The sequence below is a fragment of the Hyperolius riggenbachi genome, chromosome 1 (assembly GCF_040937935.1).
Source record: "Hyperolius riggenbachi isolate aHypRig1 chromosome 1, aHypRig1.pri, whole genome shotgun sequence".
Classification (NCBI taxonomy): domain Eukaryota; kingdom Metazoa; phylum Chordata; class Amphibia; order Anura; family Hyperoliidae; genus Hyperolius; species Hyperolius riggenbachi.
The window spans coordinates 271725681-271749197 of record NC_090646.1 but is presented as its reverse complement, the minus strand read 5'-3'; the positions used below and the strand labels follow the sequence as shown (position 1 = coordinate 271749197).

At 43.0% G+C, this 23517-nt stretch overlaps 1 protein-coding gene across 3 annotated transcripts in view; it reads left to right on the top strand.

Annotated features, from left to right (window-relative positions):
- The window catches only part of LOC137506013 (tyrosine-protein phosphatase non-receptor type 9-like), a 122950-nt gene that overhangs the window by 8971 nt on the left and 90462 nt on the right, over nt 1–23517 (top strand). For all 3 annotated transcript variants that reach the window (XM_068233568.1, XM_068233569.1, XM_068233567.1), the window contains exons 2-3: nt 12467–12607; nt 17313–17402. In XM_068233568.1, coding sequence (XP_068089669.1) covers nt 12467–12607; nt 17313–17402 — 231 coding nt within the window. The remainder of the gene's footprint in view (nt 1–12466; nt 12608–17312; nt 17403–23517) is intronic.

Genomic DNA, 23517 nt, shown 5'->3' with positions numbered 1-23517 from the left:
TAACGAGATTCTGCTGTAAAACTATTTTTTGGCAGAACACAACATAGTGCACTGTTGCAATCAAGCACTCTATGATCCATATACAGATGGTAGATTTTCACTTGAGTGTCACGAAAGGTGCCTCCGGTGGTGAAAATCGTCAGTGAACCCGAGGTGAGAAGGTAATGGGAGGCTACCATATTTTATTTCCTTTTAAACAATACCAGTTGCCTGGCAGCTCTGCTGGTTTTGTTTGGCTGCCGTAGTGTCTGAATCACACCAGAAACAAGCATGCAGCTAATCTTGTCAGGTCTGACAATAATGTCAAACACCTGATCTGCTGCATGCTTATTCAGGGTCTACAGGTACAGGTGTTCCACAGGATCCTTTAGCTATATGTCCTGCTGAGTCACCAAATATCCAACATGGATTGCTATTGTTTGGTCTTTCCTGCATTTTGTGTGTGTGTGTGTGTGTGTGTGTGTGTGTGTGTGTGTGTGTGTGTGTATATCTCTCTCCTGTCCCCTTACATAGAACAGACCATACTGCTTGACTTGGCCCTGCCTGCAGACTACCATCTGAAGATTAAAACTGCGATATTGCAGCGTAATGTCTTTCAAAACCGTCTTTTAGCCAACATACTTCTGCCGAATGTGTGCTAATGCTGCAGTAAATAGTGTCTCCATTCCACATTGCTACATTTATGTGATACTAAGTGAAAGCTCTACCAAAAGAATACATCTCTGAGGGCTGGATTTCTAAAGCACACCTGAAGTGAGAATCTTCTAGAGAAGAAAAAACACAGGGACGCCGGGAGCCCAATCTGGTGTAGTATGTTCGATGAAATGGAAATAATTGAAACAGTATGTAAAATACTCACAAGTCAGAGTTGCTATTCAAGCAACCACTGTATCAGCATGTGGAGAAGGACCATCTCAAATAAATATGACCTGTACTAAATCTCAATTAGTCATCATTAAGGTAGGCTGACACCCACCTTCTTTTTAACCACATAAATATTAGTGATTGTCCACCTGGCACCTCCTACCACACCATTGCTATTTGAAGTGAGAGGCTGCCATATTTATTTCCTTTTAAACAGTACCAGTTGCCTGCCAGTCCTGTTGGTCCTCCTGGCTGCAGTAGTATCTGAATCACACACCTGTAACAAGTGTGGCTAATTCAGTCAGAAACCTCTGATCTGCATGTTTGTTCAGGGTCTGTGGCCAAAAGTCTGGAGCTAAGTTACACACGTGATAATTCCCGCCTGGCAGGGATCGGGAAACTATCATTCAGGTGACAGTTCAGGGCCTGATGCTGTACAGCTGCATCACAAGCCTTCAAAGCGACTTCCTGTGGGGTAAATTGGGGCTGCTTTGGGTAGGAGGTTATTAAGGGTCTGTCATGCCAGATCCTTGAGCAATATCAGGTGGCCACTGTACACACTGGATGAACGGACGATCCTCGGCCTGGCCTTTTCTGCCAACTTTTATCTGGTGTGTCTATGCAAGCAGAAAAGATCGGCAGGACAGCCAGGTAATTTGCATTGCTTAAAAGGAGGGGAAATCTCGGCCTCCATATCCCTCTCACTTGAGGTGTGCTTTAACCATGAAAGAACTTTTTGTTTTGAAAAGACCTCTCCTGCAGTAGATGGTCTGTCAATATTGGACACATTAGCTGACCAAAGACTCAATTATTTACTTTTAAGCTCCCTCTACACCGTGCAATTTCACGTGTGATCAATTAAATTCGATCGGGATTCGATCGATCGTGTGTTCGATTTTGGTCTGTTTTCAATGCAATTAATCACACGATCGATCGAATCCTGATCGGACATGTCGGATTTAATCGATCTAATCGCTTTCAATCCAATCAAATTCGATTGCACATGAAATTGCATGGTGTAGAGGGGGCTTTAGGCCTCATTCACACTGGACCGCTTTACTAGTGATTTCAGCTTGTCTGTAAATCACTAGTGCTTGAAATAAATAGCTGTATGGCAATTCAAATCGATGGTAGTGTTCCCACTGTAGTGATTCCCAGTGCTTAGTGATTTGCTGAAATCGCAGACATGGTGCACGCAGCATTTTTTGTAGCAATTTTGAAGCGCTAAAGAATCACAAAATGGAATCGCTCCAAAATCACTTTCCTGTATATTGAAAAATCGCTTTGCAAAACGCTAGTGATTTTGCTATCGTTTGTGATTCCCAGAGTTAATGGGGCCTAATAGCCAGTCTTTAACACCAGTGTATATATAAGACCTTGTTCAATATAAGAATTGACAGGCATTGGTTTACATTGTCATTCATTGAGTAGAAAAAGGTTTGGACATGTTCGCTCCGCCTCCTCTTCCCAGCTTAGCCCAGATTCTAGTGACTCATCTCTACAGCCTGAGCCTTGCACTGCAGTTGAGGACTCTAGTCCCTATCCCTCTCTGACATGCCTCCTATGTGTGTACAACAAGGCTTTAGGATCACTCCCTGGGTGAAGCAATCCACAAGTGCATAGCTTGAGGGTGGCACCACAGGTTTTGTATGCATTTATATAACCTGCATTATACTTGTATCAAGACACATCTATGCATGTACAGGGTTAATTATTTTTTTTTTTTTTATGTACACAAATACATTGGTGTGCCCTATTTTAAGCTATGTAGAAATAAAGTGTAAAAATGTAAAATGCTTTAAAATCTGGCTCTCGTTTTTGGACATGGTTAATGTCTTCTTCAAAGTTCCAATTAGTGACCTTACATTTAAGTCACGGCAGGTTCAATTTGTAAATTGCTTTAGGGAATCCATGCGACTAGTAAATTTGCTTCTGTTAAAAAGCGTAATGAATGTCCCTCAATTCCTGTTATAGGGAAGAGGCAGTACTTGCTTTCCATGGTGAATAAGCCTAGCACTTATGCATCTGTGTGGATGTTTCACATATGTTTTTTCAATAAAACAGTCAGTACCACTCTTTTCACAATAACTTTTCCCATAGATGGGATGTTCATAATACATCACGTGTCCTTCAAGTGGCTTGTGATGCTAAAAAATAAAAAATACCGGTAGTTGTTTATACAAGAATTAGACAAAAAAGGAAATGGAATAGATTTTGTAGTTTGAAGTGCTCTCGGTGGTGTCGCACATCTCCCGCCACCATAATGCATGGTCCTTCAGTATGAGTACAACTCCTCGTAGATGCCTATTGGGCATTTTGCAGGGTGGGAATCAGAATCCAATCCTTCGGGCAACATTACAGGTCCCGAGGTTGGACAAAATATTTTTATAGCGCTTTTCTCCCTGTGTACTCAAAGCGCTGTGACCCTGCATTCTGCAGTCTCGGAGGCTCGGGAAAAGTGGTGTGTTTTTAGCCTTTTCTTAAAGCTGTCCAGAGAAGGAGCCTCTCGCACCGATTGTGGAAGTGAGTTCCATAGAGGAGGGGCTGCATAGGAAAAGGCCCAATCACTAAATGTTTTTAAGTGGATCCTGGGAATAACCAGATTCATCCGATTGGCTGAGCAGAGGGTGCGTGGAGGGGTACCGTATATAGCTCCAACAGATACGTTCCGTACTTGGGTCCCATGTGGTTAACAGCACAGAATGTCAGCAGGCAGATCTTAAAATGGATTCTCCATTTTACTGGCAACCAGTGAAGAGTTTGCAGTAGCAGGGAGATGTGAGCTGCAGGTGGCAATGGCTAGGAGCCTGGCTGCTGCATTCTGTACTGGTTGTAAGGGGTGCAGAATCCTATCCGGGGATCTGACTAACAGGGCATTGCAGTAGTCCAGATGGGAGGATATGAATGCAGGTAGGTCTTCAGCTGGAGTAAGGTGTTTAATTCTTGCTATATTTCTCAGATCGAAAAAATTACTAAACTTGTTCTGTTGCATCTCTTTGATCATCCCAAATTGCCAGTGGCCACTCCCAAGCTCAAAAACAATCTTTTTTGCAACCAGAAGCCGATCAGACATGCTGAAAAATATTGATCGAAATACTATTGTTTCGTATGTATGAGTTGCCTTTAACTGTTCATTGGGCATCAAAAAAAGACGTACATGTAAAAAAGTGCCACAGTAATTTGTGCTATGAAAATTGCTCTAGAAGAATACCGGTAAAATTACCAATACTCTACTATGCCTTTACGATTACTGTAGTAAAAAATCATTCTCAGGCCCCCTGCACACTGTGATTACGATTTTCCCTGGATGCTATCAAAATAAGAAGAAAAACGCAGCATGCAGTACCGATTAAAAATCGGAATCGCATGTAAAATCGTGTCAAAATCGGAATTGCATGTAGGGTGCAAGAGCCCTTAGCAATATTTTACTATTGACTAACCTGACTCCATTCTCAATTGAACTCTCTATTGATACCTAACTGATCCAGTGCCGCCTGTTATCCAAACCCTCCGGGTCCGCCTGCTATGCAAACTGCAGCTCCAAATAATGTTTTATCGGTTGTCTCTGCCATCGAAATCACCACTTATAGCCGCTAATCACTGCTTTTAACTTTAGAAGCCCATGGCGTCACTCAAAGTACTGCTGCGCCTCTGGTGCCCAAAGAAAGCTGGGCAGCACAAATTATTCCCTGTGGTGTAAGCAGTGATTTATGTCTGTGTTTGTATTGTTAGCTATGAAAAGGTTTTAGGGAACACATGTTTTGGAATAGGAAGAGGATCTGTTTTTTGAAGAAAAAAATCCTGGAATTGGCTTTTAAAGAGACCCTGTAACAAAAAAAGTGCCCCTAGGGAGTACTTACCTCAGGAGGGGGAAGCCTCTGGATCCTATCTAGGCTCCCCTTGTCTTCGCCATCCAACGTTGGTCTCGCTGGGCCCCTCTGAGGCCACAGCTGAAAATTTGTCAGGATATTTACCTTTCCCGGCTTCAGCTCAGGCGCAGTAGCAACTCTCAGCTCGGGATAAGGCGGAAGTAGCCGATCCCAGTTGGGTCCACTCTGCTTGCTGTTTTGCTGTGTGGAGGGGCACAGCGAGTCCACCGTGGGACTGAGGAGGACAGGGGAAGCCTCGATAGGATCCAGAGGCTTCCCTCTCCCGAGGTAAGTACCCCCAGGGGCACTTTAAAAAAATAATTATTTAAGTGATCCTGTAGTAGATAACATAAAATCGGGTTTCCGGAATTATTTACTAAATTCTACCATGTCAATATGGTGCCTCTTTAACCTGCTGAGCGGTCTGGACGAGCTCAGCTCGTCCAGTACCGCCGGAGCCTGCCGCTCAGGCCCTGCTGGGCCGATTTGGCTCAAATAAAAAGCAGCACACGCAGCCGGCACTTTGCCAGCCGCGTGTGCTGCCTGATCGCCGCTGCAGTGCGGCGATCCGCCGCATGCAGCGGCGAAAGAGGGTCCCCCCAGCCGCCTGAGCCCAGCGTAGCCGGAACAAAAAGTTCCGGCCAGCGCTAAGGGCTGGATCGGAGGCGGCTGACGTCAGGACGTCGGCTGACGCCCATGACTTCACTCCGCTCATCGCCATGGCGACGAGGTAAGCGAAACAAGGAAGGCCGCTCATTGCGGCCTTCCTTGTTACTTTTGATCGCCGGAGGCGATCGAAAGTGCGCATCCGGAGCGCCCTCTAGTGGGCTTTCATGCAGCCAACTTTCAGTTGGATGCATGAAATAGTTTTTTTTTTATTTAAAAAAAACCCTCCCGCAGCCACCCTGGCGTTCTGATAAAATGCTATTAAAATTACTTGATAAATTCAATCTGCAGCCAGGTAGTATTTTATAGACATGCTAATTTAAGCTTCCTTGCAACCATGGCAACTGTCCACTAGATTGAATGACTCGCACATTTTCATTTCCCCCATTTCCTGCAGTGAGAGATTCTGTCAATACTACATTAAAGCTTCTTACTTGTGTGGTAATTGCTTGATAACTCCAATTAACCTTTAGTTGTCTATAGACAGGATTAGTTGGGGAAACTACAGTATGTCCTGAAGTAAAGCTGAGTAGGAAATGTGCTTAGTAATTCAATGACTGTACAGAGAGTGTGGTATGCAAATACCTTGGTATCTGTGGCCAAATTACATGGTTTGTTAATTTGGAAATGGAACATAATTACTGCAGAAAACAGTGATAAAAACACACTTGTAGCCATAAGGTGCTTACACACGCACTACTAAATGCAACGACTGGTCCACCGGACCCTCCTGCTGGGCGGTCTTTAGCCGACAGTATGCGCGTGTGTATGCGTTGTCGGCGGACTGATAAACAGCCTTATTAGTCCGCCGACAGCACGTACAAACGCACTACTGTCGGCTGAACGTCAGCCCAGCGGGAGGGTCCGTCGGACCCGTCGTTGCCGGCGGTAGTGCGTGTGTACGCATCTTTAGACCCTGAACAAACATGCAGCAGATGAGGTGTGTCTGACATTTTAGCTTCCTGCTTGTTTCTGGTGTTGTTCAGGCACCAGAATCATGCTAGAAATCAGGGCAGCACAGTGGCGTAGTGGTTAGCGATCTCGCCTTGCAGCGCTGGGTTTCCGGTTCGAATCCCAGGCGGGTCAACATCTGTAAGGAGTTTATATGTTCTCCCTGTGTCTGCGTGGGTTTCCTCCGGGCACTCCGGTTTCCTCCCACACCCCCAAAAACATACGGATAGGTAAATTGGCCCTAGACTGCAACAAATACACTACACAATACATACATAGACATAGGGCTATGGTAAGGAATAGATTGTGAGCTGCTCTGAGGGACAGTTTAGTGACGAGACTATATACTCTGTACAGCGCTGCGGAAGATGTCTGCGCTGTATAAATACTAAATAATAGAAACAAGGCTGTTAGGCAACTGGTATTGTTTAAAAGGAATTAAATATTGCAGTCATTTTAGGTTCCCTTTAACATCAATATGCTTTAGGCTAGGTTCACAGTGGGAGGCTGCGTTGTAAAGTTGCAATGCAACTAAAAAGTGGAAATGCAGGTTAACCACTTCATCCTACAGTGTTGTTCACCTTATGCATCCAAGCAACTTTCACCTCCCATTCATTCGCCATTTACTTTATAACTACTTATCACAATTAATTGATCTAGATCTTGTTTTTTCCGCCACTAATTAGGCTTTCTTTGAGATGTACATTTGCTAAGAATTATTATTTTCTAAATCCATTTTAACAGGAAGATTAAGAAGGAAATTGGAAAAAATCATTTCTCAGTTTTTGGCCATTACAGTTTGAAATTAATACATGCTACCGTAATTAAAGCTCATGTATTTTATTTGCCCATTTATCCCGGTTATCACACCGTTTAAATTAAGTCCCTATCACAATTTATGGCGCCGATATTTTATTTGGAAATAAAGGTGCATTTTCTAAATTTGCGTCCACTATTTACAAGCTTATAATTTAAAAAAAATATACTCTCTTGACATGCATATTTAAAAAGTTCTGACCCTTAGGTAACTATTTGTTTTTTTTTGGGGGGGGGGGAGGGGGGGGTTTGTAATTTTTTTTTTTTTTTTTTGATTAAAAAAATTTATTTGGGTAATTTTTGGTGTGGAAGGTAAATGGCTAATTTTAAATGTAATATTATGTAATTATTTAATAAAAATGTGGGTGTAGTTTACTATTTGGCCACAAGATGGCCACAGTGAAAAAGTCCTGGAAGCGAACAATCTCGCTTCCAGGAACTAGAAAGAGGACGGGAAACAGTTTTTTTCTCCTTTTTTTTTTTTTTTTTTTGCAGAAAGACCGCGGCCTCTGATAAGAGACCATCGGTTTTTCTAGGGGGGACTTAGATCGATGAATGCGAACTATATTCCCATTCATTGATCTGTGGACTAACGGCAGGTGGCAGGAGCGGGAGCGTGCACGATCACGCGCCTCAGGCAGCAGCAGCACAGTCTATCTGAACGGATATATCCATCCAGATAGATTTAAGTGGTTAACAGTGTTACTGTTGTATTAAGTAGGTACAGTAAATCATACATTACCATAATGCAACACATTACCATGCAGTGCTAACGTCACACTGAACGTCGCATAGACTTTATTGCAATGCTGCAAGCTGCTTTGTAAAAATGTTATAATGCAGCTCTGCAACGTCCCACTGTGAACCTAGCCTGAGACCGTACTCTGAATACTTTGTGGCACCTTGCTACACACAGCACACTTGCAGCTAGATTTGCTGTGTGAACTATCTAAACTTTAGCTAAGATATATAAAGGCATGTTTTCATTGGTGTTTCCAGATGTGTTGTTGTCTCCCTGTGCAATATAGTGGGGTTGTGTGGACCACAGCACTGGCTTTACAGAATTGCCAATCCTTTGGCTGGATAAGTTTGCATATATATTTAAATATTGCGTTCATCTGTTTTCTCCGTGTTCTGATTTCACATACTAGTAAACCCAGTACATGTGTGGTACAATATGCCAGTGACATAAAGCTGTTGTGATTTTTCATTCATTGCTTAGGCAACACTTCGTGTCTTTACTCAATGGAATGTTCTGCCTTAAACAGAAGTAAGAGTAATTTCATCTTAAATGTGCCATTGGTTTGGCGAGATGTGCAGAAGTTAAGTAATTGAGGTTTGAATGACTAATGAAAGATGCTGCTCGCTCTTCCCCTTTCTAGTTGATTAAAATTGACTTTGTAGGATAGCCCTGTGAGGTTTGCAGGCTTGGATTTCAATGTCTGTGGCGATCACAGATCATTGTCCTCATAGTAGTGCGCAAGATTTTCGTACTCTTATGCCTGGTACACATGAGATTTTCTGGCAGATTTACTGCTATATTGATTTCCAATGTGAATTCGCATGAATGATGCTGTATGCGAATTTAACCATGGCAGTGCCTGTGGGCTTTTCCATTGATTCCGTGCGAATTCGCATGAAAATTCACATACACCCACATAGCGGTATGCGGCATGCGAATTTTCATGGCTCTGCCATGCAAATTTTTTTACGCGGACAAAAACTCTCAGAAATCCTGACAAGTGGAAACAGTCCCATCCACTTGTATTGGCTATGCAAATTTGCATACGGCAAATGCATGTGAATTCGCGATAGTGGAAACGGGCCCTCAGGAGACCATTTAGGAGGGGTTAAAGCCCCATACACACACTCAGCCGATAGTCCGCAATGCGTACAGCAGCCCCCAACTGCCGCCTTGCAGGCGATTCGCAAGGTGGGTCAACTCACCCAAGCAACAGTTGATTATTTCGATCACACCGCTTACCCGCTTGATGTTACACACTCGCTGCTCCGTCATCCCTCCGTCTTCCCAAATAGCAGCCGAATGTGACGTCTGCTGTACAACTGACTTTGCTTCTGTTGAGTACGGCCCAGTTATGTTTCCCATGGGATCAGGTCCTCATCCCCAATGGGCAACCTCAATCAACAGTGGGTACACAACTTAATGCCTGGTACACACCATGCAATTTCCCATCAGATAGGAGGTCGGACCGATATTTCCGACAGGTCAGATGAGGTCAGATGAGGTTTATGATCGATTTTGTGCGGTGGTAATTGGAAAATCGGAAGACTGATTGGACCTGTTGGAAATGATCAATTCAATTGTCTATCTGACAGGACATTGCATGGTGTGTACCAGGCGTAAGACTAGAACTGTGAAAAGCCAGGTATCGCCTGTAGTGTTAAATAGCCCAAACACCTGTAAAGGTGCCAAACAAGAATAGCTGTTTTTAGCACTTATGAATGAGCCCTTTGAGGGCCTGTTCTCACTGGGGAGATTAGCGGGCTATTACCACTAATCTCCGGCAATTTCTAGGTTGTTTTTTTTTTAGTTTTTTTTTTTTAGAGCTAGCTCATTGTTAAAAGTGGATCTGAGACGAACTTTTACTCATTGCATAATTGTGTTCCTTTCCTATTGTTTATAGGGCATTCCTCAAGACAAATACTTTTTTTTGTTTTTAATACTCTAATTCACTATAAACTAAATAAACCACTCTCACAGGTTTTCAGAAAGCCAAGGCACTTTCAGACAGTAGCAAGTGCTCATGGGAGCTCAGTCTGGGCAGGAGGAGGGGGAGGTATTACTAGCCAGAGATTTCAGAGGCAGAGGGGAGGAGGGAGTAGGAGGGGGAATTAGTTTTCTTTGCTCAAGATGCAGATAAGCCTGCCTCTGTGTAAAAGGGCCCATACACCTAACGATTTTCCCGCCGATATACGGCCGATTCGATCACAGTGATCGAATCGGCTGTGAAACCGCCACGCACACCGCTGACAGAACGATCTATTTCCTTCCGAAATAGATCGTTCCAGTCGATTCCCAACGATCCGTCCGTGCGGAAGATTTTTTTCTCGATCGCCGGCGGGTCGGGAGTGTCGATAGCGGCGTTCGAATGCCCGACGACCGACGCAATACAGCGGGTATACATTACCTGTTCCGGCCGGCGCGAGTCCCCGCTGTCACTGCTGTCTTCTCTGGTCTGGTCTGGTCTCCAGCATGCTTCACTTCTTCCTGCCCAGCAGGAAGTTTAAACAGTAGAGGGCGCTCTACTGTTTAAAGTTCCTGCCGTGCAGGAAGAAGTGAAGCATGCCGGAGACCAGACCAGAGTGGAGAAGACAGCAGTGACTCGCGCCGGCGGAGCAGGTAATGTATGCGGGGGGGGGGGGGAGAGCGGCGGCAGCACCACCACCACCACAGATTGTGAATGGTTTTAGGCTAAAATCAGTTCACAATCTGTTTGCAGTAAAGGTGGCCATACGATCCCTCTCTGATCAGAGAGGGATCTATCTGTTGGTCGAATCTGATGGCAAATCGACCAGTGTATGGCCACCTTAATGCTTACAAACATGTCTGCTGTCGCATCACAGGAAGAAATATTCTTATTCTATTAAAGCTGTTTGCAGCTAGATTTGCTGTGTAAACTATCTAAACTTTAGCTAAGATATATAGACAAGTTACTTGTTGTAGTTAGTTTTTCATCTCGGATCCGCTTTAAAGTGGTTCTTTTGCGAAAAAAGTAGGCAGTTAAAAAATGTGACAGATGACAGGTTTTGGGCCAGTCCATCTTTTAAGGGGGATTCTCAGGGCTTTCTTTTTCAACAGCATTTCCTGAACAACAGTTGCAAAATCTAACTGACATAATAGTGTGCAAGTGATTAGGGAGGCCGGCTGGTATCTTGCTATTTTGGCAGTTAAACTGCTGTTCAGGAAATGCTGTTGAAAACAAAGAAAGCCCTGAGAATCCCCCTTAAAAAGATGGACTGGCCCAAAACCTGTCATCTGTCACATTTTTTAACTGCTTACTTTTTTCGCGAAAGAACCCCTTTAAGTATATGGCAGTGATCTCGCTGCCACGATCAGCGGCAATTGCAAAACGTGCTTTACGTAGCAATTTACTGTGATTTTAGAGCTATCATGATTTAGAATGCTTAAAAGCGCTAATCGGGATCCCTCAAAAATCAAAAGGGTACAGTGTTTTTACAGCGCTAATCGCTGTAAAATCACCAGCGCAAAACACTAGCGCTAATTGCTAGCATTTTGCACTTCCAAGTGAGAACAGGCCCTTAAGTTCTCCTTTAAGAATTGCCTTTTTTTATTTTTTTTTACAATCCCACTTTCATCCATGGTCTATTAAACATAATTTATATGCTGAGCAGTATTTAAATATAAAACTGTTTTCTTTGTGCCTGTTATAATTCATAACCTGGTAGATTTTTATGTGCATCTTACTTTATTGATTTTTTTTTTTTTTTTTTTTTTTTGGGCGCTTTCAGTCCTTTCCCATTTATTATGGAGTTCCTCTTTGTATTGACATATCTCGTATGTCTTTCTGTGCCTTCGTTATTGATAAAGTGAAGGAAAGCTCTCTCGAGGATACAGATGGCCCAACAAATAGATTTTTATCCTTCCTACAGTGAGGATGCCTTTCTTCTTTTTCCTGTCTCTTTGTACTGATATGATTCATTCTGGTTAACTGGACTCTGTGTGCATGACTTTGTATTTTGTCTCTCGCTCTTGTTGGTGACCTTTTTAGAATGAAAATTGCGTATGGATATTTTGTATGGGGCTGGGCGTATCTCTTCCACTTATCTTAGCTTGTCAGTGAATGCAGGATATGAGAGGTAGGTTTTGGTATGCAGTAGCATCTAGAGTCTGATCTACATACCAGTTAGGTGGCATAGCTGTAGGCATCTGCTGTACCAACTGGAAAGACTGCAAAAAAAAGTGCTCCTTGGCTTTCTACAGAAAATGGAGTGTGTAAATTCAGCGTTCACAAGATAACTTAAAAATGGAGTAAATAGAGTGGATATTCTAATCTAAGCTGAAAAGAAATGTGCCAATTATTAAAGAATGTTTTTTGTTAATAGTGTGCAAACTCTGCATGAGCGTACAGACCAGCACAGGTACACTTAACAAAAATCATACTACCGGTAATTGTAATCTCCCAATGGCTGCATGATTTTTGCTGACTTTCTGTAACATAAATATCCTGTTGTTGAGCTTTTATTCCTACTCTGAGTAAAGAAATCCTCAGTCTACTCCACATTTGACATAATTAATTCCTTTACTTCTTCTTTGACAGGCAATTGAAGAATTTCTGGCTGAGTTAAAGAACCGGGAACAACCACAAGTGGTTACAGTGCCTCCAGACACTGCTGTGAAATTTTTAATGGCTCGGAAGTTTGATGTCTCTAGAGCAATTGATTTATTTCAAGCTTACAGAGTGAGTACATATTTGTTTCACAATCCTGGAAGTAAGAAACGCGTTGACTTTTGAGCTTCAAAAATAACGTGTCCATGTTCTGCTGACCTGCCATGGTTGTGTTTGTCCCTAGTGCTGTTTTTGTGGGGGGAAAAAAATTCAAAGTGCCCGGAAAAGCACAACTGTTTCCAGACAGAATCCTCATTCCAGAGCTGTCACACCATTAGAGCTATTCAACCAACTGGTCTAATAAACGTCCATCACCCCTCGTAAGGCTTTGGGAGCATGCGTGTCTCGAGCCCTCCTGAAGATGGGAGGCTCTGTTCTGTGCACGCATGCTCTCGCGCAAGTGCAGTATGGAGCCGCCTGTCTTCGGAATTGCTCAGGGACACGAGTGCTCTCGATGCCTTACGAGGGCTCCCAGAAACGGCAAATTCTAATGAGGGGTTACATTGCTAGAAGTAGGGCACCGAGGAAGGAATGGGAGGGCTGTTTTGGGATCCTGAGTCTTCCCTCTCCATAGGTAAGCATCTTGACTTTTTTTTTTCTTCACTACAGATTTGCTTTAAGCCAGACTTTCAAGAATCTAAGTAAATACAATCTTCATATTTAACATATTCTTAAAAAAAAAGACAAAACATCCCATTTAAAACTGCCTCAATTTCTTCCTAGATATGATGTAAAAATCAAGTACCTTCAAAGGTCTTAATGTAAGATGAGGAAATTGGTCAAGTATGAATACTTTATTGGAGTATATACTGTACGAATTTTTAGCTTTTTCGCCAGAATTCAACATTAACTGTCTCTGAAATGGCTACTTTAGTGGCAGAGTTGTTGTTCGCTTTAAACTTTCCATGTGATGTGATAAAATACAAATGCCTCTGTAATATACACCAAGCTGTAATGAACCACTCCCATTCGAGATATAGCATAAAGTTGTTTTCATTGAGGCCAGGCTGAAAGCCAGTAGCCCATTTTTATTAGAAATAGAATCACATAGAGAGGACTGACAATTTAGCCAGATGCTTTGCTGTGTGCTGAAATCGGAGAGCAGTGATTTGGGGCAGTGAAAAATAGGAAGTTGCATTCCCCCCTCAGATAAACTACATTTACCTTTTGATTGGGTGAAGGGGCAGAAGTGAATAAACCTTTTGGTAACTGTACTCACACTTCACTTCACTTCAGTTACATTCAGGGCTGTGGAGTCGGAGCAATTTTGGGTACCCGGAGTCGGTGACTTTAATAAACTGAGGAGTCCGAGTTGGATAATTTCTGAACTAAATCCATAGCCTTTGTAAAAAATTAGACTGAGGAGTCAGTCATTTTGGGTACCTGGAGTCGGATGATTTTTGTACCGACTCCACAGCCCTGGTTACATGTATAAACTATATATCAGTCTATTGAAGATATGCACTGGGAAAATAAAAAAAAGGGGACGGGAAGACACTGGGAGCCCGGCCTGGTGTATTATCTCACGTACGATTTTAATTGGTTGTAAGAAATGATCGCATATACTCACAAAGCCGGGTTGCACGTGAGGCAACCAGTCTATCTCGCATGTGGGGTAGTACCGTCCCCATTTGGCCTTGTGAGGTAGTATTGATGGTCGCAGCTCCTTCAAAAAGATGCCACCTGTCAAGGTGGTGTCTCCTGGTCCCAGGGGAGGGTATATAGCACGGGAGGATAGGAGGCGCCCTAGATGGTACTCATGATGTAGCCTTTAGATCAATAGATACATTTTTAAGTTTTGAAAGTGTTTCCATAGAAAACAATAACCCAATTGGCAAGTAAAGGTTGCTGTCTAAATATACCCCAGAGGTAAAAAAATTACAGTTTAAACCAATTATCAGTGTAAATATATGGAATGATCCTACCTTAATAAGTAGTCACTCCCAATGGGTAAGAAAAAATGTTTTAATAGGGCACTTTAAAAAGACAACGCGTTTCGGGGTTAACACCGCTTCATCAGGTCGTGTATCGTGCCTTAAAAGATAAAACAGACGGCACTAAGACACGGAGAAACATCTCATTCATAGTTGACAAATAAGCTACGTTCATATGCAGTACATCCATAAAAACATATAAAATATACAAATAAAACAATTGATTCAAAATTCTGTAAGCAGTACATTTTTAAGAACATTGAGGTAAACCAAGGATCAAATATTAAAACATTACTATGGATGACAGTAGGATACAGATATACCCAGTATATGGTGTATTGGTGGTGTGGATTTATACGTATATAAAACCATGTGAAACTGAGGGTAGTGGAAGGAGGGGAGCATCTAGGAAATTAAATACGGGGTTTGGAAGAGTTTTTTTTTATTTTTTTATTTTTTTTTATTTATATAGCAGTAATGCTATAGGGACATGGCATATCAATAGCAATAGTAATAGAGCGTAATAGGATGGCATGAACGCAACAGGGCATCAGCCCCGTTGTTGGAAGCAGTCGGGCATCAGCTCCTACCATTGTCCTGCTGGGTGGGGGAAAAACTATATAGCACAAGTGCCATTAAACACAGCATGGACTGCTCAACAAGCTACGTGATATACCTAGTGACTTGCCCCTGCGGCCTACAATATGTAGGCCGAACTACCCAACAGTTTCGTACAAGGTGCGGCCAACATAGACGGAACATTGCCAACGGTTACCTCAAACACGGACTCTCGAGACATTACAAATCGTTCCATGATCAGCAGATGGAGGGAACGAGAATTTGCCCCATAGAATACATTCCAGAATCCACACGAAACCGTAAGAGTAAACTGAAGAACAGAGAAATGTTCTGGATTTATAAACTGAGCACCCTACAAATGGACAGATTAAATATATGCCTTGAGCACAATATTTAATGAGAACAACAGACAAGGACCCACCACAATGTCAACATAACACCATAGAAACTGGGCCATACTAACAGCATCTGGGGCTACGTAGCTACCCACCAAGCGAATCATTTCCTGCTCTTCTGATCCAAAGCATACCATCCGGTGGGCATACCAAGAATTTACCATCATAACCAGTTCCACCATACATTCTGCTCCATGAAAATGGGATATCGTCGTAGAAGGACTACATCTCCAATCAAACACAATTCAGGGGCCCACCACAGACAGGTGAAAAATCCCTCGTTTCCATGTCCAATTAGGAGACAAAAGACGGAATGTTATGCCCTGCCTAGTCCTACTAAGGATCATGTCACAAACAGGAGAAGGAAGGACTCTTATAATAATATGAAACACCATCCTTCTCGAGATATCAAACTCTGGTCTGGCAGCCCATACCAAATAGGCATACTAAGGCCCACAACCTAGAAGGCTATTTTAGATACCCCGGCAGTAATAGGTGCTCCAATTGCCACCAGGAGGCTCCAAACCCTGAACACAGGAACTCCACTAGGGATAATATCTGGTAGCATACCCTCCTCTTCCCCCCCCCCCCCCCCCCCGATTTCACAGAAGAGCATCCCTGGGAGGATCCCCCTCTTTAGACTATGTGATCTAGCATATTTGAGGAAACGGCTAAATACGGTAACCATACGGTAACGGCAACCAGAGCATCACCCATGTGGGAAATCTCATTGCCACATGGGAATTGGAACCAAAGGGTCTATACTTGTACGGTAGATTTCCCCTCCCACAAAAGACAAAGGTACACTACCACAGAAGTGGTACATTTGCAATAGATACTGGTGCTTCTGATATTGTTCTATGGTAGAAATAAATTTAGCGACATTTTTTACGGTCAAAACCCTCGGGACCTCGTGCCCCCCCCTCCCGGATTTCTTCCTTTGCCCTTCCCTCCTGTATCTACCTTTCCATCCTTACCCTCCCTCCTTCCCCAATTCCATCAACCGCCCCACCTTATACCCACCCAAGCTGTTCTTCCCCTCCATATCCCCTCCCAGCTTCTACTCCTCTTCTCCCTCCCTATTCCCTTCCAGTTCCAAATCCAGCTATCCCTTTGATCTGCACTGTTTACATATATTTACATACGCATCCAATTGATACCCTTATTTGATACCCTACAGTTATGTGTAACGCCTCCAATATTATGAGTTTGAGTACCAATTATAATTATGACACTCATCTTTTTTTCATACATATATACAGGTTTGCTATACTATTATATTGTGTATCTTGTACTTATTATTTTCTTTTTAGCTTGTTCATGCCCCAGATTTCACATTCCTTCTGACTGTGAATAGTACTTATCCCCAGTTGACTATGGCCAAATGGCCGCTAACTCAAGGCAGCCAGGAGTCTCCTGTCCCCCCGTCTCCCAGGAGAAGGGACCGCCCCAATACACTCTAATCTTGCGGGCCAAGTATCATCCTTAGAGAGACGGGATGACGTCACCAGCCGCGCCTCTCTGCCTCTTACGCTGACCTAGCGCCATCACGTGGGAGGTGAGGTGACGTCACACGCCACGCCTCCCTGCCTCACGAGCGTGGACTTCCGATCTAGATTTAATCAGGAAGCTGCAACAGCGGCGCGTACAGGTAATTAGTTTAAACTGTCATTTTTTACCTCTGGGGTATATTTAGACAGCAACCTTTACTTGCCAATTGGGTTATTGTTTTCTATGGAAACACTTTCGAAACTTAAAAATGTATCTATTGATCTAAAGGCTACATCATGAGTACCATCTTGGGCACCTCCTATCCTCCCGTGGTCTATTGAAGATACTTTGTTTACACAAATTTTCTTACTTTAACAGAACACAAGATTGAAAGAAGGAATCTACAATATCAATCCAGATGAAGAACCCTTACGCTCTGAGTTACTGAGTGGTAAATTTACGGTTTTAGTAAGTATTTCATCCATGGAAAAGGTCCTTTTACTTCAGTAATCTGAATAATCTCTGAAAATGTCTACATGTATCACTGCTGAAATTTTAGGGCCACAAGCCAGCCATTCTTACTCAGATTATCCTTAGCAGTATTTGTGCCAGAAGAAGGCAGGATATATAAATACTTGTTGCTATTTCAGAATGGGGAGAGTGTTAAAGGCAGTTGTGGGAAGTAACGTCGAAATTCAAAGGCCTTAGGGTTGGTACATTACAATAGAAATGTTCTGGACAAGTACATGCTTTAGTCTGGTTTGGTTTTAGCATTCATGATACAGGCTGTGAAACATCGGTTTCATACAGTAAATGGTGAATAAAAGTGGCCATTACTGAACTTAACTGTATATCTGTGTATGTAAGTATTGTATTGTGCAAAAATTCAAATTCTGAGTTTTATGCAGCTTGAAAATGGACCATTCAAATTCCACCTTGGCAAGATCTGCTTGGCCAGTTTTTAAGCTATAGTAATTTACAGTACATAATGCTTTAAATTCAGAATTATTTGTAACTCATTGACCATCCCTAATGGCTACCTCCAAAGAAACCTGCTCAGCTATCATCACATTGCATCAAACTGGCCTCACATGCAAGGAAATTGGTACTAACAACATTGAACATGGGGATAAAAATTAGCAGATGACTTCAAGGTAAGAGATTCTGTTGCAGTGAATGTTTCCTCCTCTGCTGAGAGCTGGCTGTGAGTGCATCTGGTCACACAGTGAGGAGAAGACTTCTGCACTACCGCCTTGTGTCAAGAAGGTTAGCAAAAAAATCTAGGGTGGAGTGAAATTCTTGTGCCAAGTTATTTTCTCTGTTGAATCCTCCTTCTGTCTGTTTGGACACTCTAAAGAAATAATGCTACCGTGAGCCTGTGCTGTGCCAACAATGGAACATCTCAAGACAATCCATGTGTGCGGTTGCTACTTATCCACACACTTATGTGTTAGAACACTGTTATGAATAAAGAATTCTGTCAAAACCTAGCAACCTCTCCCCACTATTCAGGTGTAGATTGGTAGTGATCTCTGCATATTACAGCATGATAGAGCACCATGTCACAAGTCAGAAGTGATAATGGAGTGGCTCAGAGGTCATGGCATTGACATTTTGGAAACTACCTAGGTGTTCACCCCATTAAGAATCTGTGTAAAATTATCAGAATTAGATGGACAAGAAGATGCTCACAAATTGTGATCAGCTCCAAGAACTAGCAGGGTGAAAATGGATCGCCATCTGTCAGGATTTTAAAAAATGCAGAAGTAAACTGCAGAAGTTATGAGGAGGAAGTGCCAGCACCCTGAATATTGCCTCTTTGCATACGTTTGTGTTTGCCAATAAGAAAACACTTATGAAATGTTTATAATTGTTTTTTTTAGTATACCATAGGAACCATAGAAAAATGCAGAAGCTGCAAAGTTTGCAAAACACATTTGTGTCTGGGTGAAAACTTTTGGTCATAACTGTAGTAAATGTTCTGACTGGGAATTTGTGTGAGAGATCTAATGTTTGACAAATTCAATTTCGATTAATATTAACCTTAAGGACAGTAGAATGACTGGGTTGTGCCTGGGGGATGTATTTTTTTTTTATATCTGCATATAACGGTACATGCATGTTCTGACTATGCACCAAAACGATGAACTTTGTAGGGGTACAAAAGGTAGTTCAAGATGCTATTAGTTCTGTCTTGCATGCTAATTTAATGCAGATTCTATGCAGCTTGGCATTAAAGGTATTCAAATGAATGGAAGCATCATTTTAACCATGATGCCAGCTTTCCCCATTGGAGTAAACCCTCTGGTCAATCCCGTCTTCTTTATGCTACACGTAGGATCGGCTACATTCAGCGCTTCTATGTGACCACTGAACAATGTCTAACTCTTTTCCTCCCAGTTGCAGAAAAGTGTTTAGCATCGGCTAAACAAGACATCTCCAAACGCCATGTGAACCGGCCCTTAAAGTGAACCTTAAGTCAAAAATAGAAAATGAGTTTTACTCACCTGGGGCTTCCCTCAGCCCCCTGCAGCTGATCGGTGCCCACATACAGGGAGTGCAGAATTAGGCAAAAGCCTACTACCAATTAAGCATATTAGGTGATGTGCATCTCTGTAATGAGAAGGGGTGTGGTCTAATGACATCAACACCCTATATCAGGTGTGCATAATTATTAGGCAACTTTTTTTCCTTTGGCAAAATGGGTCAAAAGAAGGACTTGACAGGCTCATAAAAGTCAAAAATAGTGAGATATCTTGCAGAGGGATGCAGCACTCTTAAAATTGCAAAGCTTCTGAAGCGTGATCATCGAACAATCAAGCGTTTCTTTCAAAATAGTCAACAGGGCCGCAAGAAGCGTGTGGAAAGACCAAGGCGCAAAATAACTGGCCATGAACGGAGAAAAGTAAATCGTGCAGCTGTCAAGATGCTACTTGCCACCAGTTTGGCCATATTTCAGAGCTGTAACATCACTGGAGTGCCCAAAAGCACAAGGTGTGCAATACTCAGAGACTTGGCCAAGGTAAGAAAGGCTGAAAGACGACCACCACTGAACAAGACACACAAGCTGAAACGTCAAGACTGGGCCAAGAAATATCTCAACACTGATTTTTCTAAGGTTTTATGGACTGATGAAATGAGTGAGTCTTGATGGGCCAGATGGATGGGCCCGTGGCTGGATTAGTAAAGGGCAGAGAGCTCCAGCCCAACTCAGATGCCAGCAAGGTGGAGATGGAGTACTGGTTTGGGCTGGTATGATCAAAGATGAGCTTGTGGGGCCTTTTCGGGTTGAGGATGGAGTCAAGCTCAACTCCCAGTCCTACTGCCAGTTTCTGGAAAACTCCTTCAAGCAGTGGTACAGGAAGAAGTCTGCATCCTTCAAGAAAAACATGATTTTCATGCAGGACAATGCTCCATCACACGCGTCCAAGTACTCCACAGCGTGACTGGCAATAAAGGGTATAAAAGAAGAAAAACTAATGACATGGCCTCCTTGTTCACCAGATCTGAACCCCATTGAGAACCTGTGGTCCATTATAAAATGTGAGATTTACAAGGAGGGAAAACAGTACTCCTCTCTGAACAGTGTCTGGGAGGCTGTGGTTGCTGCTGCACGCAATGTTAGTGGTGAACAGATCAAAACACTGACAGAATCCATGGATGGCAGGCTTTTGAGTGTCCTTGCAAAGAAAGGTGGATATATTGGTCACTGTTTTGTTTTTGTTTTGTTTTTGAATGTCAGAAATTTATATTTGTGAATGTTGAGATGTTATATTGGTTTCACTGGTAAAAATAAATAAATTGAAATGGGTATATATTTGTTTTTTGGTAAGTTGCCTAATATTTATGCACAGTAATAGTCACCTGCACACACAGATATCCCCCTAAAATAGCTAAAACTAAAAACTACTTTCAAAAATATTCAGCTTTGATATTGAGTTTTTTTGGGTTCATTGAGAACATGGTTGTTCAATAATAAAATTATTCCTCAAAAATACAACTTGCCTAATCTGCACTCCCTGTAGAGTCGCTCTGATGCTCCTGGACCCACCGGCGGCTACTTCCGGTTTCGCCGTCACCAGCAGTCATGCTGGGAACGTGAGTGATTCTTCGCGTTCCCAGCTACAATCGCACCCTCTATACTGCTATTGCGGCCTTCCTTGCCGCAATAGCAGTATAGGGGGTGCTATTGTGGCTGGGAACGCGAAGAATCACTCGTGTTCCCAGCCTGATGGCAAAACCGCAAGTAGCCGCCGGCGGGTCCAGGAGCATCAGAGCAATTCTACGTGGGCACCGATCAGCTGCAGGGGGCTGAGGGAAGCCCCAGGTGAGTAAAACTCATTTTTTATTTTTGACTTAAAGTGAACCTTAAGCCAAAAAAATTATTTTTTTTTTACTCACCTGGGACGTCCAATAGCCCGCTGCCGTTGTCCAGTGCCCTCGCTGTGTCCCTCCGATCCTCCTGTCCCCACCGGCGGCCACTTCCGGTTTCGCCCTCAGGACCCGACAGGCTGGGAACGCGAGTGCTTCTTCGCATTCCCAGCCACCATAGCTCCCTCTATGCTGCAGCATAGAGGGAGCTATGGTGGCTGGGAATGCGAAGAATCACTCGCGTTCCCAGCCTGTCGGGTCCTGACGGCGAAACTGGAAGTGGCCGCCGACGGGGACAGGAGGATCGGTGGGACACAGCGAGGGCACCGGACAGCTGCAGAGGGCTATTGGACGTCCCAGGTGAATAAAACTTTTTTTTTTTTTTTCATTTGAGAGAGGATTAGTTTGGAAAGTGCTGCCAAGTACTGGAATATACATTTGAATGCTTATCTCTTTGTTTACTGTTATCTAATTCCTTTCACACTTCAGTGATGCCAAAACAGACCCTGCGTGAACCATGAGAGGAGGGGGGATTCCCTCACACTACATCTGTTAATTCTGTGTGTGTGTGTGTCAACTCTCAGCTGCCTGTCTCTGTCTGAGCTGAGGAAATGTATCTTATGTTCAATAGAAGTACAGACTACCCAGCAAGCTCATGGTGAACCAAAACTGATTTGGAGTGTGCAAGGGGCTAAAATGGTCCAAAAAAGCCCTCTTACTAAAACGCTATGGAAAACAAGTTTGCTTTCTTAAAACGGAAAGTATTTGCGATAATTCAGGTGGGATTGAGCTTTCGGAGCTCACTCCAACCTTAGTTATTGCAAATGCTTTCTGTTTTAAGAAAGCGAACTTACTTTTTTATGTGCAACATAAACCTTTGTAATTGTGTGTGAATTGAAACCTGACATCAGAAGCATTTCGTATAACTCTGCTTCAATATTACACTGTTCTTATGGCACTTTCACACCAGAGCTGATATCTAGCGTTTTTGACGCAAAGTCAATAGTTTGCATTTCCAAGGTAAAATGAAAGTCCTTAGACTTTCATTTTTACCTTTCACATCTAATGCTGCGTTTTGGTGCATTGCGGTTCAACGCACCCGGAAGCTTTTCTTTGCCTGGCGCCGGCGGATTCCTGTCGGGTGAATTATAACTACCACCGCTGATCAGCGCTGCACTGCAACTTCCCAATTTCACTCAATGGGTGCACGAAATCGTGTTCGGGCACGCGTTGGCTAATGTGAAAGGGCTTTTAGCATGTCAGACGGCAGAGATTCATACCTTTTTCAAATGAGACATTCCAAACGTAGCTAAAATCTACACACAATGAATTACAACTTTTGCCTCTATTTAAAGTACTGCTGACCTGGTACGGAATTACTTGTAAATTACTGGTGCTGTGTGACTTTCACAGCACACAGCACCATCCTTCCGCTTCCAGCGCTCCCCTGTGGCCCATTTTAACAGCATATATTATCCGGGAGGAAGTGACGAACTGTCACTTCCTCCCGGATAATATATGCTGTTAAAATATATGCTGTTAATATATGCTGTTAGAACTTTCCTCCCCGCTGTGCGTACATAACTCTGCCCCCTCCATCTGCTGCTTTAGTTCCATATGTCTTTCACTGCGAGCAGGGGAGCTGCGCTGTGTGTGGGCTTATGTTAATTGTGGTCGGAAGAATATCCGATCTCAATTATCACAAGTCAGCACAGAGCGCAGCTCCTCTGCTCGCTGTGTGCAGTGTAACATATGGAACTAAAGCGGAAGATGGAGGGGGCGGAGTTATGTACGCACAGCGGGGAGGAAGAACTGTCACTTCCTCCCCGATAATATCCGACGTTCTGGCTCAGTCGAAGACTTTGAGCAGAACGCGAGTTAGAGGGGCACAGGAAGGGGGAGGTTGGTGCTAGCCGCAGCACCAGCAATAAAACAATATTAAAAGTTTAAGGGGAGGGGAAGAGAGGGTAAGGAGTACTTTAACATGAAAAGTAGGAAAATGTTTACACAGCTACTTAGACATTATTTGTACATTGTCATTTTAGAACATTCAGTTTGATGAGGTCCTCTTAACGTGCCCTGTTGCTGGTTTCATATCATTTCAGTATATGTGGTATTACTGTCTTCTCATTTATTTTTTTTTTTTTTTTTTTTTTTTGGGACTCCTAAACCTTGTTGGTGATAATGAATATTATACTTTTATTTGGCTTCT